Genomic DNA, 15,256 nt, shown 5'->3' with positions numbered 1-15,256 from the left:
CAAAAAGACAAAACTCTAAACTAGTCTCTGAACTATCTTGTCTCAACCAAACAACTTGAGTTTGGAGCCAAAGTGCAGCTAGTGTTTGGCAAACGTGCAGCAGAAGGCGGGACGTTCACCGTGGCCACGTCCGTCCAACAACCCAGAACTCCATCAGGGAGCTCGTTGAACCCTTGAGTTCCTTGGCACGTGGTAAACAGAGAAGAGTGTGGATCAGCTATACGTTAAACCTGCATGTGTTTTCCTTTTCCTTCAGATTGTGGTAGAAAATCCGATACTCGGAATCGTATGATCCGTACAGGCTGTGCATGCACGGCAAGGCTGTGGCATCGGGAACATTTCACCTTCAAACTGTAAAAAGGGGATGAAATTGAATTGTTAGCTGAACCGTTCCAGGTTCTCTCCGTAAAGGTGTTCGCACTTTTGAACCGTTAAAAAACAGGTGTCATCTTTTTGGTTTTCTATTCAGAGCAGGTCGACAGGTCAACAGTCGTCCCAGTCACAGTTTCATCAACACCTGGTTAAAACAGAAGAGCTAAGTTCTAAACCTCTGACGTCACATTTTCTTCTCACGAGGCAGAGAAGCTGCGTTTTCTTCGTCTAACTCTTTTAACTACGATGCCCAGAATTCATTGCTTCAGGGAAAAAAGTATTTTTACTTAAATGTAGATGGTGACAAACCCACTCATGCTTTAGGTAGGAGAACAGTGAGCTAGCTGTGTTAGCCAGCTAGCTTCTTTTAAGGCTACGTTATCGTTAACATTAACAAGACGGACTCCGACCGCAGTGCGTCGTGTTTTCTTTCTTTTCAAAGTTTTATATTTTCACTCTGGGAAAAATATGACGAGCCTTTCGTGGTTACAAAGCAACGAGCGTTAGCAGCATCCGGACAGAATCCGTCCCCGTCTGAAGTCGACCCTCCAGAAAAGCTCTGGATCGGCGGCTGTGTCCCGACCACCTCCAGGAATCTGGAGCTACAGACGTCAGTCGCTCGATGTCTGTTGCTCTTCTTCTCTCATGAGCTGTTTTAGTTTTAGTTTGAAGCCCTGGTGCAGTTTTTTTTGGCTAACTGCTGAAAGTAATGTTTCACGTTCTTTGGAACAACTCACCCTTAGTAAGACGATCACGTTACTGTGTTTGTTATTAGTTAGCTGGAGATTTAAATCAGCTGATAATCATTTTTTCTTTTTTGACATTTGAGAGAACATCTTTCTCTCACTTATATCTCCTGCGTCCTTCTCCCCATGTTGAATATTATCACTCAGACACTTCATCGGCCTGTGTCTGCTGAGGAAAACTGAACCGCAGCCCTGACTCTAAATCCAGATCTCCATTTATGATCCAGTTTCCAGCGCCGGTGTCCGAGCCTCTGCTCCTCATCTTCCCTCCTCCACGGGACGGATCTCAGATTTCAGCTTGACAAACTCCTTGGCCACCTCATCGGCCGGCCGCTGGGACAGGATGCGCATCACCGTCATGCCCGTCTCGTCCGTCTGGATGCGCGGCCCCAGGGGACACCAGCACACGCAGCTCTTGCGGTCGGCGACGTCGCGCAGCTGCACCACGGCCATGCCGACCACCCGGTCCGCCCGGCCGAAGCAGTAATCCTTCACCGTCACCTGGAGCTCGTAGCAGTCTGGAGACTCCTTACCCAGGGTGCTGTGGGGCAGAGGGACACATTGAGACTCTGCGTCTTATTCACCTTATCAGGTGTCAGGCGTCTGGATTTAGAAACTCACAACTGGAAGGACTCGTTGAACTTCGCCGTCCAGCTGTTGTTCTTGGATTTCGTGGTGAGCTTGCGCTTCTTGTCGGCGAGGAAGGGACCGACCACGGAGACGTCGACGAAAGGCCGGAACATCCCGGACGTCTGCCACTTCATGTCGTTCACTGCGATGACTGGATGGACACAGATCCAGAGTGAATTTTCTCTTTCTTGTTGTGGATTTAGTTTCAGTTTTAATTTAAACATTCTAACTGTGTTCTGAACCGACTCACCTCTGACGTTGACCTTACGTTCTTTCCCGAGCATCATATCGATCTGCAGGACGGCTTCTCCGATCGGCCTCTGGACCCCTGAACCTGCACCAGTCAAAGAATAATACAAACCAGTTTAATAAATAGCACAATATTTTAAAACCATTACAGATTCATAACTGCTTTCATGGGCAAGGAAGAGATTTCTCAGAGGTGGATTTTTCTATAAGGAACCTCCACAACCTCAGATATCTCCCTGAGGAACCAAAGGAACCAGATTTATAACAGAGTGTTGTGAACTTACCCCGATCAGGTCGAATCTTTTCATTGCCGGTGACTCTAATGCCCATCCCATCGTGCACTGAGACAACAGGAAGAGACATTTAGAGTTAGAAACATACATGTCATATCTGTGTGTGTGTGTGTGTGTGTTTGTGATCACCCTGCGAGTGTTGCGTGGTGACGAAGGTCTTGATGAGAGCGTCGGTGCTCTGGGAGTAAAGGGAGAGGGCGTAACGCAGCGACGCCAGTTCAGGACTTTTCTCCACAAACGCCTTCTTCAGCCCGTTTCCTCCAGCGTGGAAGTATTGCTGAAAGAAGAAAAGATCAGGGTGAAGGTGAGGACCAATGGATGAACAGTAAAAACAAGATATACGATACAATAAGAACATCAAATAGTACAAATAATTAAATAGACTCACCTTGATGCTCTCCAGCCCTGCGTCGATGATGATGCACTGTTTGGGCGTCAGGGTTTTGGCTTCACTTCCTCCCTGCAGAGTTCACACACTCACATTAGAACAGCGTCACTTACAGGAAGTGGTGAGATGTAACAAAGTACATTTACAAATACAAATTTAGTGTATATTTCATAAATCTTTTTAATTTTGGTCTTTGCTTCCCCTAATGTGTCGTGTATCAGTTTCTGTTTCACTAATAAAGTATTCTGGTTTTTAACAAGATATTGGTTGATTGACCCTTTGCCCAGATAACAATCACAATATAAGGCTGAACCAATCAGGTTCTGCATCACCTTGAGATTTGAGAGTCCTTTAGCTGCCGTGAGGAGTTGAGCTCCCTGCAGAGAGAAACAGAGACACATCACACTTTAAAAACATGATCACATCAAACTGGAACAAACAGCAAAGGAAACACACGTTCCACCACTAGATGGCAGCAGAGCACTGCCTCTGGTTTTAATCTTGTTATATAGAGATGACAACGAGGAAGAAGAATGTGAGGAATAAAAAGGATAAAAGAACTCCAACACTAAGGTTCCAGAAGTAAAAATAACTTTTACAGATTTGCACACAGATCTGCATTAAGAAACACGTTTCATTAGCGATGTTAAGAAGAACTACACTACCCACAATCCTCAGGTGTAACAGTGACATGTCTGATCGATGGAGATGGAAATGTACCAACGCCACGAGAATGCTCTGATCCAGTTTTGTACATAAGTGTGTGTTTCTCTCTCGTAGTCGGAATCAGGGGAAATAAATGTGCAGCGTTGTGAAGGGTCGGGGGGGGGGGGGGGTGGTAAGTGTTGATGTGTGTTTACCAGGCTGTCGTTGCTCTGCGGCAGCACGATGGACTTCTCCAGGCTGCTCAGGACGATCTTCCACAGATCCTTCAAGATCCTCTTCAGCACCGTCTTCTCACAGATGTCAGCAAAGATACTTAGGCTGGGTGACACACACACACACACAGACACACACACAATTATTTGTTTATTGTTTAAAAAGGCAATTTTTGTGTTTTTGCTTTAGAGGCCTCTTTCCTGAGGTTCAGCGTCGTCCAGAAAAGAATCATCAGACAGTATTTGTGAGACCCACTTTTGCAGTCATCTACATGCAGAGCACCACAGAACAGTGTGCGACTCACTTCCCATCCAGGAACTCCATGAGGGGCCTCAGCATGGCGTCGGCATCTGCCTCCGCGGTGTCGTGCTTGGGAGGCCCCTTGATCTGGTAGAGGATCTCCGCCATCTGACGCATGCAGCCGGTGATACGAGTCTGGAAACTGGAGGGAGAGGAGGAAGAGGTGAACTGCTGCAAGAAAACCCTCAGAGAGGCTCCTTCCTCAGCTGTGTGTGTCTCTGTGTGTGTGCGTTTGTGTGTGTGTGGGTGTTACCTCTTGGCAAACACGATGCTGAAGTTGTCCAGGACAGTGCTCAGCTTCACCTGCAGCTCATTGAGGATGTTAGCTGCCTCTGTATCCATCTGCAACACACACACACACACACACACACACACACACACACACACACACACACACACACACACACACACAGGAGGAGGCTGGTTATTTGCAGCCTTCACTTTATGCAGAACAGCAAACAACTCGCTGCCAAAACCTAGAAATCTGAAATGTCACATCTGAGCTGCGGCTCCTGTTGCCTCCTGCTCCTCTGAAGCCAGATTCACTTTTTCTCTTCTCTCAGTCAAAAACTTTCCCCCATAAAAAAACTCCCAATGAGGAGCCACGCTGGATTCGAACTTCTCAACTGTTTCACACGGCAAAACCAACATGCACGAACCAGATGGTACCGCAGGAAAACTTTCTGATGGCGTCGACGAGATGAGTACGAGTGTGTAACACCTGAAGACTAATTTCTCACTGAGTAGGAGAATGAGTCAGGGATCCACACGGTGACCTGCAGTGCGTGTGATGCTGCTGCTGCTGCTGGAAGACCAACATGTGCAGATCAGGAAACAGGAAAGAAACGCTGACTGGAGCTGGGATTGCAAAGATCGTGACCGAGCGTCTGTGGAAGTGACGGAGAGAAACACGAGGAGTCGTTCATTCCTCTTCACACCGATTCAGCAGCGTCTCTAGAGAGCGAACCACTTCCTGGTTCTCCAGCAGGTCTTCAGGAAAGAAAACACTCAAGTGTGAAGTAAAGGTCGTCACTCCTTCTCCTCAACGCCTCCTCTGAGCGTCTCAATGGTTGAAAGAGGAATTTGAGTCTGTTGACATTTAGTCAATGTAAAGAAAAGACTTTGAGCAGCTGAAGACGTGATCACAAAGGGTGTTACAGATAACCTCTATATTTATGTATCTATGTTGGTGGTCAGAGTCAGATCCTCTCCTGACATCTCCTCAGCCACGTACAGTAAAGTGAAGCCGATGAGGAAGTGCCTGAAACCTGCATTCTCTCCACTGATCAGCAGAGGGCGACTCCACCGGTTTTAAAACAAGTCTAAACTTATCATCTGATTTATAATGTCACTTTATATCGTACTAAGGAGTTTATGTCTCAGTCTCTAGATTCAGGTTTTCTTCAATACAACATGGTGTTCATATTTTGAATTATGAGTCAAATAGATCATAAAGATCTGTGTGCATTGGAGGCGGGGATACAGAGTCAGACTCCACCCATATTATTTTCTTTAGAGTTTAGCAGAAAACACAGAAAGTTAAATGTTCAACTTTTTTCTTATATATCTCGTGACAGCTCAACACAGATCGAGCCATATTTGTATGTTCCCTGATTGGACGTCTCTGCTGGACTGTGTGGGCGTGAACATACCAGGTTTGAACACATCTCTCTACTAATGAGACTTTAACAACAACCTAAACATGTATCCTCCTTATGGGAGTGTTTGGATTTCATGTAATCGTCCGTGGCTTTTAAAACTGAATTCTCAGCTTCAAGGAGCAGTCAACCATCTTTTCCATCTCCTTGACGTGCAGCTTCGTGTGAGTCTGCCGGGTGAAGGGAGGAGCCTGCCATCAGACCTTGAATAAACCTGTGAGACACCTCATCAGTATGCTGGATCTGAAGCGTGCTCCTCATGTTACCCCAGCCGAGAGGCCGGGCCGCGGCAGGATAAGACATCGCAGAGAGGAAGGGTTCCGTCAATAAATGTGGGACTGAGTTATTAGATAGAGGACGGTGGGCAAACCGCCACAGGATTTAATTGGACGAACGGAGGCCTGTGACTTTCAAGTGACAGCGTTTTAGTATCGTGCATTTTAATTGAAAAATGTTGCACTGAGTAAAGTGAAGGGGTTGGACCATCCACTCAGCGTCTTCAGGACAAGTGTGTTCTTGGTCCGAGTCCAAAAAATGAAAAAGCACAGTTGTGTTTGTGTGAGAATGGAGCAGTCAGACATCTTTATAGGTGTTTGAAGGTGACTGTGCACGTGACTGTGCACGTGATGTCTCCTTGAAAGTACAGGGCAGCAATCCTTCCTTATACATGAAGATACACACACACTGGAAGAGTCAATACATACAGGGAATTCAGATCTTAGAAGTCTGTATTTGGCCCATAAACCTCTGACAACCAGATTAAATCTACGACTCACATGAGGACACTTTGACCTTTGACCCCTGAAATCAGTTCATCTGAGTCAAAGTCAAAATGTGAAGAAATTCACGAGATATAAGACTCGAGATTTCAAGTTTTGTGAAGCCACCGTGACCTTGAGTTTTGACCTTTGACCCCTCAAATTGAATTACTGATCCTGAGAGGACAAGTGAAGGTTCAACATCCTTTAAAATGTAAACTTCAGATCTGTTTGAAATCCTCTTTGCATCTCGAGACGTCGTGAAGAGAATGAAAGTGAATGACTGAGAAACAGAGCTTAAGGAAGAAAAGGACACACACACACACACACACACACACACACACAGACAATCACTCTAACAGGCAGAAGTACCTTGTTGGTGGCAGCTGTGGCTTCGGTCTTCCCGGGAAAGACAGAAAGGACAAAACAGGAGAAAAGACAGAAACGTAAAAAGAAAAGGAAAAGACACAGCGCAGGACATCGGTGATTTAACACAAACAAAGACCATGACGAGGGTTAAAGGTAATTTAAGGGAGCGCAGCAGGAGAGAGAAGCACGAGTCTTATTATTATTATTATTTCTGGGTGTGTTTCTGGATATTGTCTGGCGGGTTGGGTCATGGTGAGTGGGCGATTTTAATAAAAGCTTTTTGTTTATTGCCTCTGGTTTATTGGGATTCTTCAGGACAAAAGGGAACGCTGACACCAGGAGTCTGCGTTCCCGCTGCACACTGACCTCATCCCAAACTGGAAGTATTGGGAGGAGCCGATTGAATAAATAATCAGATGCTTGTGTGGCGGGTCGGACGAGAACGTCAGTGGTTTGATCCCCAGTGCGGATCACGTGGGACAGAAAGTGCTGAGTGTGTGTGTGTGTGAATGTAAAGTGGCTTGAGAGGTCGATTATTAAAGAAAAGTGTTTGAATTCAGTCCATTTTGAATAATCAGCTTTTTGATATAAAAAGCCGAAACCTCTTCTTGTCCATTTTAACACTTAGAGAAAACAGTTATGATGGTTTAAGAATTAAAGTGCTGAATGATATCCCACCTTTCTAAAGTTTAAGCAAATGAACTGCACTCAATTCAAATCTGGTCAAGTTTCAACAACAGCTGTTTGGTACAAATATAAAAATAGATTAGATGCTAAATAAATGTCACCCTCCAAAATGTGTCCTTTTGATTAATCTTAAAAAGACATGATAAGATTTGATCCAATGAATATGAAAAAAATATATCAATGTAAACAATATCTATGTTTTATAAATGTGAAATATTTGAGTGAACAACGGGCTGTTTCAGTCTCATAAATGCAGATTTCTATTGAGGAGCACGTCCACGAGTTTCAGATTGATAATTGGTTTAGTTTGCTCAGGTTTTTATATTATATTATATTTTCTACGTGAGACGTGGACGTCTGCAGCTGACGGCAGATCAAAGTCCGGAGCTGAGGAAGAAAGTCGACAGAGGAAGAAAGGGTCAAACTAACCTTGTTCACTTCCTCCTTCGACTGGTGAGAAAGAAAACAACAGAATAAAAACCTCACACGAGTGATTTCAACCTTTTTCAATACGTTCCCCACATCGATATAACATGTGAGGGCGCTGACGAGCAAACAGTTTGACCATGAGAGAGATTAAATCAGACGGATACAAAAAAAAGAAAAACTTTATCCTTGGAAGAAAAATAAATATATAAATGTTCAGTAAATTGAATCGAGCTCTGCTGCCTCTGCCAGGGGCCGAGTGGTGTTGGCAAATGGGAACAATTCTTAGAAGTGGATTCTGGGAAATGTCTGAGTCATCGCCAAATCAGCTGAGGCGAAACGAGGGCAGCAGACCGAGCTTCCCTCGACCCGTGTTTTATCGTAACTTCTGCAAAAAGTACGTCTGATGTGACTGATACTGAAGAAACAAACAGATGTGCAAAACCTCATTTTACTCATTTAGATAACTGTGTTTCTTTTTCATGTATTTTTTCTTATTTACTTTGATGCGATGTCGAACTTTATTTACGTTCAACAGGAGAATTAGTCCAAAGCTACCGTGAGGCTTTTGCTGCAGCTACAGCTGAAGCTAATATTCCTTTAAACCACTCACCTCTTTGCTTTTAGTTTCCTCCTTTGGGCGAAAAGGAGAATGGTTGAAAAGAAAGTAAACACTGTTATTTTTCTCTTTGGGATTCAAAATAAAGTTCAGAACTCTCTTGTGCAGTGACAGAAATAAAACCAGTGCCTTTAAAGTTAAATAAATATTAAAATCTGAGTTTGAGGGGAAGGAGAGCGACGGATTCAGAGAAGGAAGAACGACTGAAGCTTTGGAGCAGAAGGAGGAGGTGAAGGGCAGAAGAAGCCTCAACAAACCAACCTGCTTCTCTTTGTCTTTCTTTTCAACCTGCAAGGACACACACACACACACAGACACACACAGACACACACGTGAGCGATGATGCCACACTCGACCACAGCCACACCTGAACACACTCTTGGTTCTTTGGGATCCTTTATGAGGTTCTCCTCCTGGTTCGGCCTCTCTCCTCCAGGCAGTGACTCACAGATAAATAAAGTTGATTGTTGCTTTTAGCTGAAACCCTCACAGACCCAGTTGTGCTGATTCAGAGTTTCTCACATCCCTCGATCGGAAAACTTGGCTTCCTGGGATCATAATAACCTTAAGTATCTCTGAGGAGTCTGCTGTCCGTCTTTCCAACCAAATCATTCCACTAATGACTCGCTCCCCCCTGCGCTGGAAGGTTTGGTTATTGAAAACCTTCTTGGCCCTTTATGGCAACGCAACACAATCAAACCAACCTGTAGGTGAAAGTCGACTTCGGCCTCATGTTGACAAAGGGAAACAAATCTCTCCGTTCATCATCTTATCCCTCAGACTCTCTCGTGGTCATTTCAGGAGCAGCTCAACACTTTGTAACTTGGTTTTTACTCCGGACTAATGTGAACTGTCAGTTCTCTTCCAATTGGGTTCTTATTCATTATCATCCTCCTCCATGTCCAAACCAGTCTCATCTAACTGTGGCTTATCGCTCAAAAACCAATGTACAGTTGGTAAAACCCATTAAATCCAGTTCGGACAGATTCAGCAACAATTTACTTTTAAGATCCCACACTCACACAGAAACACACAGACACACACACGCCTCTAAATGCCTGAATATCATTTCATAACACAAATTAAATACAAACGCACCTTGTCCTTCTTGGACTCAGACTGAAGGTGTAAAAACAGGAAAGAAAAACACAAATGAAGAACAAATGAGAAAATAATAAATCGATCCATTGTTGAGTGTTAGAGGTTTCATGAGGGTCCTCACCTTTTCCTTGTCAGTCTTATTAAGAAAGAAACAAATAAAACAGAAAGAGACAGAGGACAACAAACAGGAGACATGAATAAAGCAACACTATGTGACGTAACTGAGCAACAGCGCCCCCTGCAGCCACACATGGGGATTCATTCATCAGCTTTAAGGCTCATTAATGCTCAATGTTTAATACTGAAACGGACGCACTCTGCTAATTTTGCCCGTATGTGTGCACGTCTTCTAAAAGCTTACGGATACGGTGCAGTACCACCAGGAATCGTAGGGAGGGAGGGGGGGGGGGGGGGGGCAGTGTAGCCAACAGTTCAGACAAAACCATTATAAGACACACGGAAGAAATATCAACGGACGGGAATCATTTTTACTTTCGACAATACGACACTGGAATAAGTTCAAGGAATTTCTACACAAACAAATTACATAATTTACTGTTCTACTGATATTCTAGTGATATTCTGCTGCCCTTTGTGATGCTATAACACACACAAATACACAAACAAACACCACAACACACTAAACAAAGGTCCTGTTTGAATTACTGGGGCCTGACCGACCTTTTTGTCCTTGTCCTTGTTGTCGATCTGAGGACAAACAGGACCAGACGACATGTGTTTGGTTCATTCAGAGCATTTATACAAAAGAGAAATTAAAATCTCATCAACTTTCACATCATTTCAACTTTAAGTGAACGACAGAAGGAAATCTGTCTCCAGTGAAATCATTTTATTGGTTTATTCCTGTGCTGATGCTGATATAAAGATGGATGACATCACGCCTCTCAAAAATGAAGCCAAAACATATTGATTGCCCCCTGGTGGCTGGCTGCAGCATAGGTCAAAAATATGTCCTGTTACAGATTACAGATTAATGTCAATACTAAAGTACAAGTACCTCAAATGTATTTGAGTAAACTGCTTCTCCTGACAGTAACAGCTCTGACTACCCTGACTTTCTGCCACTAAAAATCTATTCACGAAGCAAATTGAATACAGATTAATATAATTTCCACGCTGCAGTCGGATAAATCCTCATAAACATGAGGTTCTGCTCCATAAACAAAACCCCTTTAATTGCAAAAACAATATCTGATTCCAATTTATATTTTAAGCTAAGACGCAACAACAGCATCAATTAACCAGCGAAGTGAGTCGACGTGAATAAAACTGGAGATGATTTCACATATCGATGGTTTTTCAGCAGATAAACACGATTTGTTTATCTTCTCTTTCACGTCCCTTAACATCTGTTGACGAGAAGGAACTTTACTCGTTAAGCAGCACAGCCCAGACTTTATCCCCCCCCCCCCGCCCCGACATGTCAGAGACCCCCCACGGCCCTCTGACACACAGTCGCCATTTAGTTGAAGCTAAATACGAGATCAAATTCAATTATCTGGCCGCCCACTGCGGCGTCTATTAAACGCTCTGTCTCAGGGCTCCAGCTGCAGATGTGTTCTCTGCTGACATCTGGCACCAGAAGCTCTTTGGCTTCAGGTCTGTGGAGGGATCATTAACACAGCAGGAGGCCGACCACGAGTTCACACGAGTCAGAGCCACTCGATGATATGGAAACAAATCTTAAGTTTTACTTTTTGAATTGAGAAAAGCTCCTAAAGCAGAAAATCCAGGCGAGCAAACATTTGCATTTTCAAATCCATTTCTCGGGTCTCAAGGTTTATTTCACGTAAATGTACGATATGTGACTTTGGCCACTAGGGGTCTCTGTCAAAACAACAGCTAAAGGCCTAGTTTGATGTCATGAAGCAGCAAAGGATCATGGGAATAATTTTCTTCACCATGTGTCAGGTGCTAATCAAATCTACAGATGAGGTAAAATAATAAAGTTCTATTCTATTTCTCCTTCTTTCAGTCTCTTACCTCAGATCCTTCAGAGTCTGAGCAGCAGGACTGTTTGAAATGGACAAAACAATAAGAACAGAAAATAAGAAAAAGGGACATTTGAGGAAATAATAAAGACTGAAGACTCGGGGGGGAGGGGGGGGGGGCTGTGACCTGGTCTCCTTCTCTCACCTTGGAATCCTCTGACTGGCGGCCATGCAGAATATCCCACAGCCCCCAAAAGAAGAGACAGTTATTGTAATAAAACATAAAGACAATATGAATATAAATGAAAAATAAAAGTGATGTCCAGTCTTTTCTGCTGATGATGCAGTTTACCCACCATGTCATCCTCCCCTTCATTGTCAGAGAAGGCCTGAAGCAGGTGAGGAAATAAAATCAAGTTAAACTGAATATGAACTAAAAACAGGAAAATAAATCTGCTGAGTTTTCAGACAGTCACTCAGCTTTTGTCCACTAAAACCATGAACTATGATAATAAAACCATCTGCTTTTCAATTTATCTGTGTTCATATTCAAATATCTCTTGATAGACATGAGTCAGAATATCGTCTGGACCAAACTCAACACTGGAAACTGAGTATGATCTCGCTAGTTGTTACAATAGTCCAGTTGTAGACGTCGTCTCTCGACTCTGACTCCGTCCTCCTGTCTCACGCTGCTGGTTGGACAATAACTGTCTTCAGCAAACAGAAGAATGAGTCTCAGCCCCAACATCTCAAATCTACAACAACATACTCATCCTCCTGTTCTCATGCAGTGAATCTGAAATGCTACGTCAAATCTACAAGATCCATCTGGGATTAACGTGGGATAATATGATCATATATCATAAATCACTTCAGACAAATCTGTCCCTGAAGCTGTGACGGAGAAACGTGTCGACCCACCTCCTCATCACACTCGTCAGGCTCCTCCTCATTCTCCAACTTTCAGGAAGAAACGGAAAAATGTAAAAACAGTGTTTCTGACATAAAGGTGACATCAGGGGAGAGAGAGGAGGTGAGAGGCGAGGAAGACGAGGAGGAGAGAGGAGGAGGAAGGAGAGAGAGAGGAGGTGAGGAGCGAGGAAGACGAGGAGGAGGAAGCAGAGAGGATTCTATTTGATATCATATTTATGAGTAAATTGGGATCAACCTCAAAATAGACACAACTCTACTGTGGATAGGAGGTTTGACAGCTGGAGGAGGTTCAGGGAGAGTTGGTGCTGTAATGAGGAGGTTGTTTATTTGGGATATGTTGGAGGAGCAACAGGGAGAGAGGGAGCAAGGACACAAAATAAAGAGATAAACCTCGACATACCCTCTCCTCCTCAGCAGTAAGCTGTAGATTGAAACACACACACACACACACACACACACACACAGACAAACACACACAAACACACACACAAACTATCAATCTCCAGTCTTACGTTAAAAAATAATTCAAGGCCGCACATCTGCTGCACATCCTCAGAAAAGCCTTTTTAAGAAGTTTTCCTCTATTTAATAAATATGTGAGTAAAGTTATTTCTATACAAGTTCAAACTGAAAAGTCAAGTGACTGAAGAACCAGATGAAGAACGTCTGTCTGACTCTAACTTCCTGTTCATGTTGATGATCTGCAACATGAAGTCAGTTAGAATCTGGATTTTTACAGATGAAGGCAAAGTGACTGATCAATTCTTCAGTTTAATTTGTGGTGCGGCGGTTTCCACAGTCGCTTCACAGCCAGAAGGTTGTGGTTCAATTCCCAGTTCTGCCAGAGTCCTTCAGTGTGGAGTTTTCATGAGTTTACATGAATTGAGCGTTGGTGTGAATGCTCGTCTTTGTAGTTTGACCTTTAAATCCTCAGTTTAGATGAATGGATGAAATATGAAATATGTCGACTGCATCAAAGAAGCTTAAAGTTCCATCACTTTAAAATATCACCCTGACAGAACCTGAGTTTATTTAGGCTTATCTGTCTCTGCTGTGGTTCCAGTCTATGCCGCTTTGCCACCACGCCGCTCCACTGGCCCGACACCACATCACCAGTACCAGTCATGGTCCCATGAGGATCTCTCCCAAACACACATCACAGGAACAAGGTCACAGCTCGAGGACACTGAGGCGACCCACATACTGAACACACATGGAAACTCTATGTTCTGAAACTCTATGTTCTGATGTTCGGCCTCTAACTCGACAAGTAGCCTCGAGTTATGACCGTTTATTATTTCTTTATTCTAGTTTTCTCAGATTAGATAAGTGGCCATAAAGTTCTGTTTTAAGTTACGATCAGAAACTTTGAAGGAATAACTTTGTGTTTGTTTTCAGCTGCACATTTGTCCTCAGCCCTTTACAGCTGAAAACCTTGTAAAAAATGTAAAAAAACGATATTCAGGCCTTTAAATAATAAACGAGTAGTCTACACTGATTATAGTTTGAGTTATTGACGTTTCTTCTCTGACTCAAGCTGCTTCACTGCTGCTCCCGGGTTTGTAAAGATAAATAAGATAAATGTGCTTCGTCACAGTTCAATTATTTCTGGCTCCACTGGATTAAAACATATTTAACCGTCGTCATGTTGGATTGTTTTGATGATGACTTATATTCAGTGAAATCAGCGTCTGAGGTTTGAACTGAAGACCTCTCCTGCAGGAAGTCTTCAATAAACCTTTCACTCACCTGCTTCGCTCCCATGGACTCGAACATCTTCTCCAGGAGGACCCTCATCTGCTGGATGTTGTTCATCAGCACGCACGGCTGCAGGAGGTCGGGGAGCGACGGCGGCAAAAACAAGCAAATGAGAAAACAGGTTAAAGAAGTTCCAGAGTCAGTGAAGTGGGAAGCAGCAGCTAGAAGATTCCTCCACTCCACAGAGAAGAGGAGGAGGAGGGAGGATGTTTGGAGACGCAGAAGCTACTCACGATCTTCTCCTTCTCACAGTAGGAGGGGAAGCTCTTAGCCAGCAGGGCGCTGTACTGCAGCAGCACTTTGGTGATCGTCTGCAGGAAAAACACAAAACAAACAGTCAGGACGTGTTCGATTCCCAGGGGAACATCTGGAGAAATGAATCTGAACACTGGTGCTTCTGTCCACGTCAAGTTTTTACATTGAAATCTATTATTTATATCCTGTGTTTTATTTCAACCTTTTTATCCATCAGAAAGAAAAATGAGTCGTAGAGTTTCATCATAAATTTCTCAACAATCGATGCAGCTTATTAAACATCCCAAGATAAAATATTACAACTGTAAAATGAGGAAGGACACGTTAGTTCAGGACGTTCGGCCCGTTTACATCAAACTTTGAAACAAGTTCATTTATCGGCTCTGATGTGAAGAAGAACTTTCTGCTCCTCTGTTATCTCCTCTTCTTTCTGCTGAGTCAGCCAGACGGCTCTCTAACACTCGTGCATTAAACATGTGGCCTGTCCGCTGCCTGCACCGCGTCGTACGGTTTCCTCTCTTCATACGACTCATTGTCCTCTTTCACTTCTTTACAAAACAAACTATTACTGCAGTGGTAAATAGAAGAGAAAGAAAATGGATGACAAAGATTTAAAGAAGAGAGAACTAAAGAAATGATCTGAGCTCAGAAGACAGGATGGAGGCGGCGGCTCCGACTGGGACGAGATGAAAAGGCGGAGGGAGATTAACTTGAAAAAGAAAATGGAGTCATGGGTCGGGGACGTGGAGACGGGCGGCTGAGAGATGTCTTACATTAGCTATTCTTTATTTAATGAGTCCCTCATCGATCGAACACAAACACACACACACACACACACACACACACACACACACACACACACACACACACACACACACAC

At 43.7% G+C, this 15,256-nt stretch overlaps 1 protein-coding gene across 1 annotated transcript in view; it reads right to left on the bottom strand.

The window, feature by feature from the left end:
• Positions 1–1,169: 1,169 nt before the first annotated feature.
• Positions 1,170–15,256, bottom strand: part of LOC128437729 (protein unc-13 homolog B) — a 34,505-nt gene continuing 20,418 nt past the window's right edge. The window contains exons 19-30 of the mRNA XM_053419941.1: positions 14,355–14,432; positions 14,113–14,190; positions 4,111–4,199; positions 3,862–3,999; positions 3,539–3,662; positions 2,992–3,055; positions 2,679–2,746; positions 2,420–2,567; positions 2,282–2,338; positions 1,999–2,082; positions 1,740–1,899; positions 1,170–1,659 (exon numbers count right to left, since the gene is read on the bottom strand). Coding sequence (XP_053275916.1) covers positions 1,377–1,659; positions 1,740–1,899; positions 1,999–2,082; positions 2,282–2,338; positions 2,420–2,567; positions 2,679–2,746; positions 2,992–3,055; positions 3,539–3,662; positions 3,862–3,999; positions 4,111–4,199; positions 14,113–14,190; positions 14,355–14,432 — 1,371 coding nt within the window. The 3' untranslated portion in view covers positions 1,170–1,376. The remainder of the gene's footprint in view (positions 1,660–1,739; positions 1,900–1,998; positions 2,083–2,281; positions 2,339–2,419; positions 2,568–2,678; positions 2,747–2,991; positions 3,056–3,538; positions 3,663–3,861; positions 4,000–4,110; positions 4,200–14,112; positions 14,191–14,354; positions 14,433–15,256) is intronic.

This window comes from Pleuronectes platessa, chromosome 4 (genome assembly GCF_947347685.1).
Source record: "Pleuronectes platessa chromosome 4, fPlePla1.1, whole genome shotgun sequence".
Lineage (NCBI taxonomy): Eukaryota > Metazoa > Chordata > Actinopteri > Pleuronectiformes > Pleuronectidae > Pleuronectes > Pleuronectes platessa.
The sequence above is the reverse complement of the archived record's forward strand: the minus strand, read 5'-3'. Positions and strand labels throughout refer to the sequence as shown.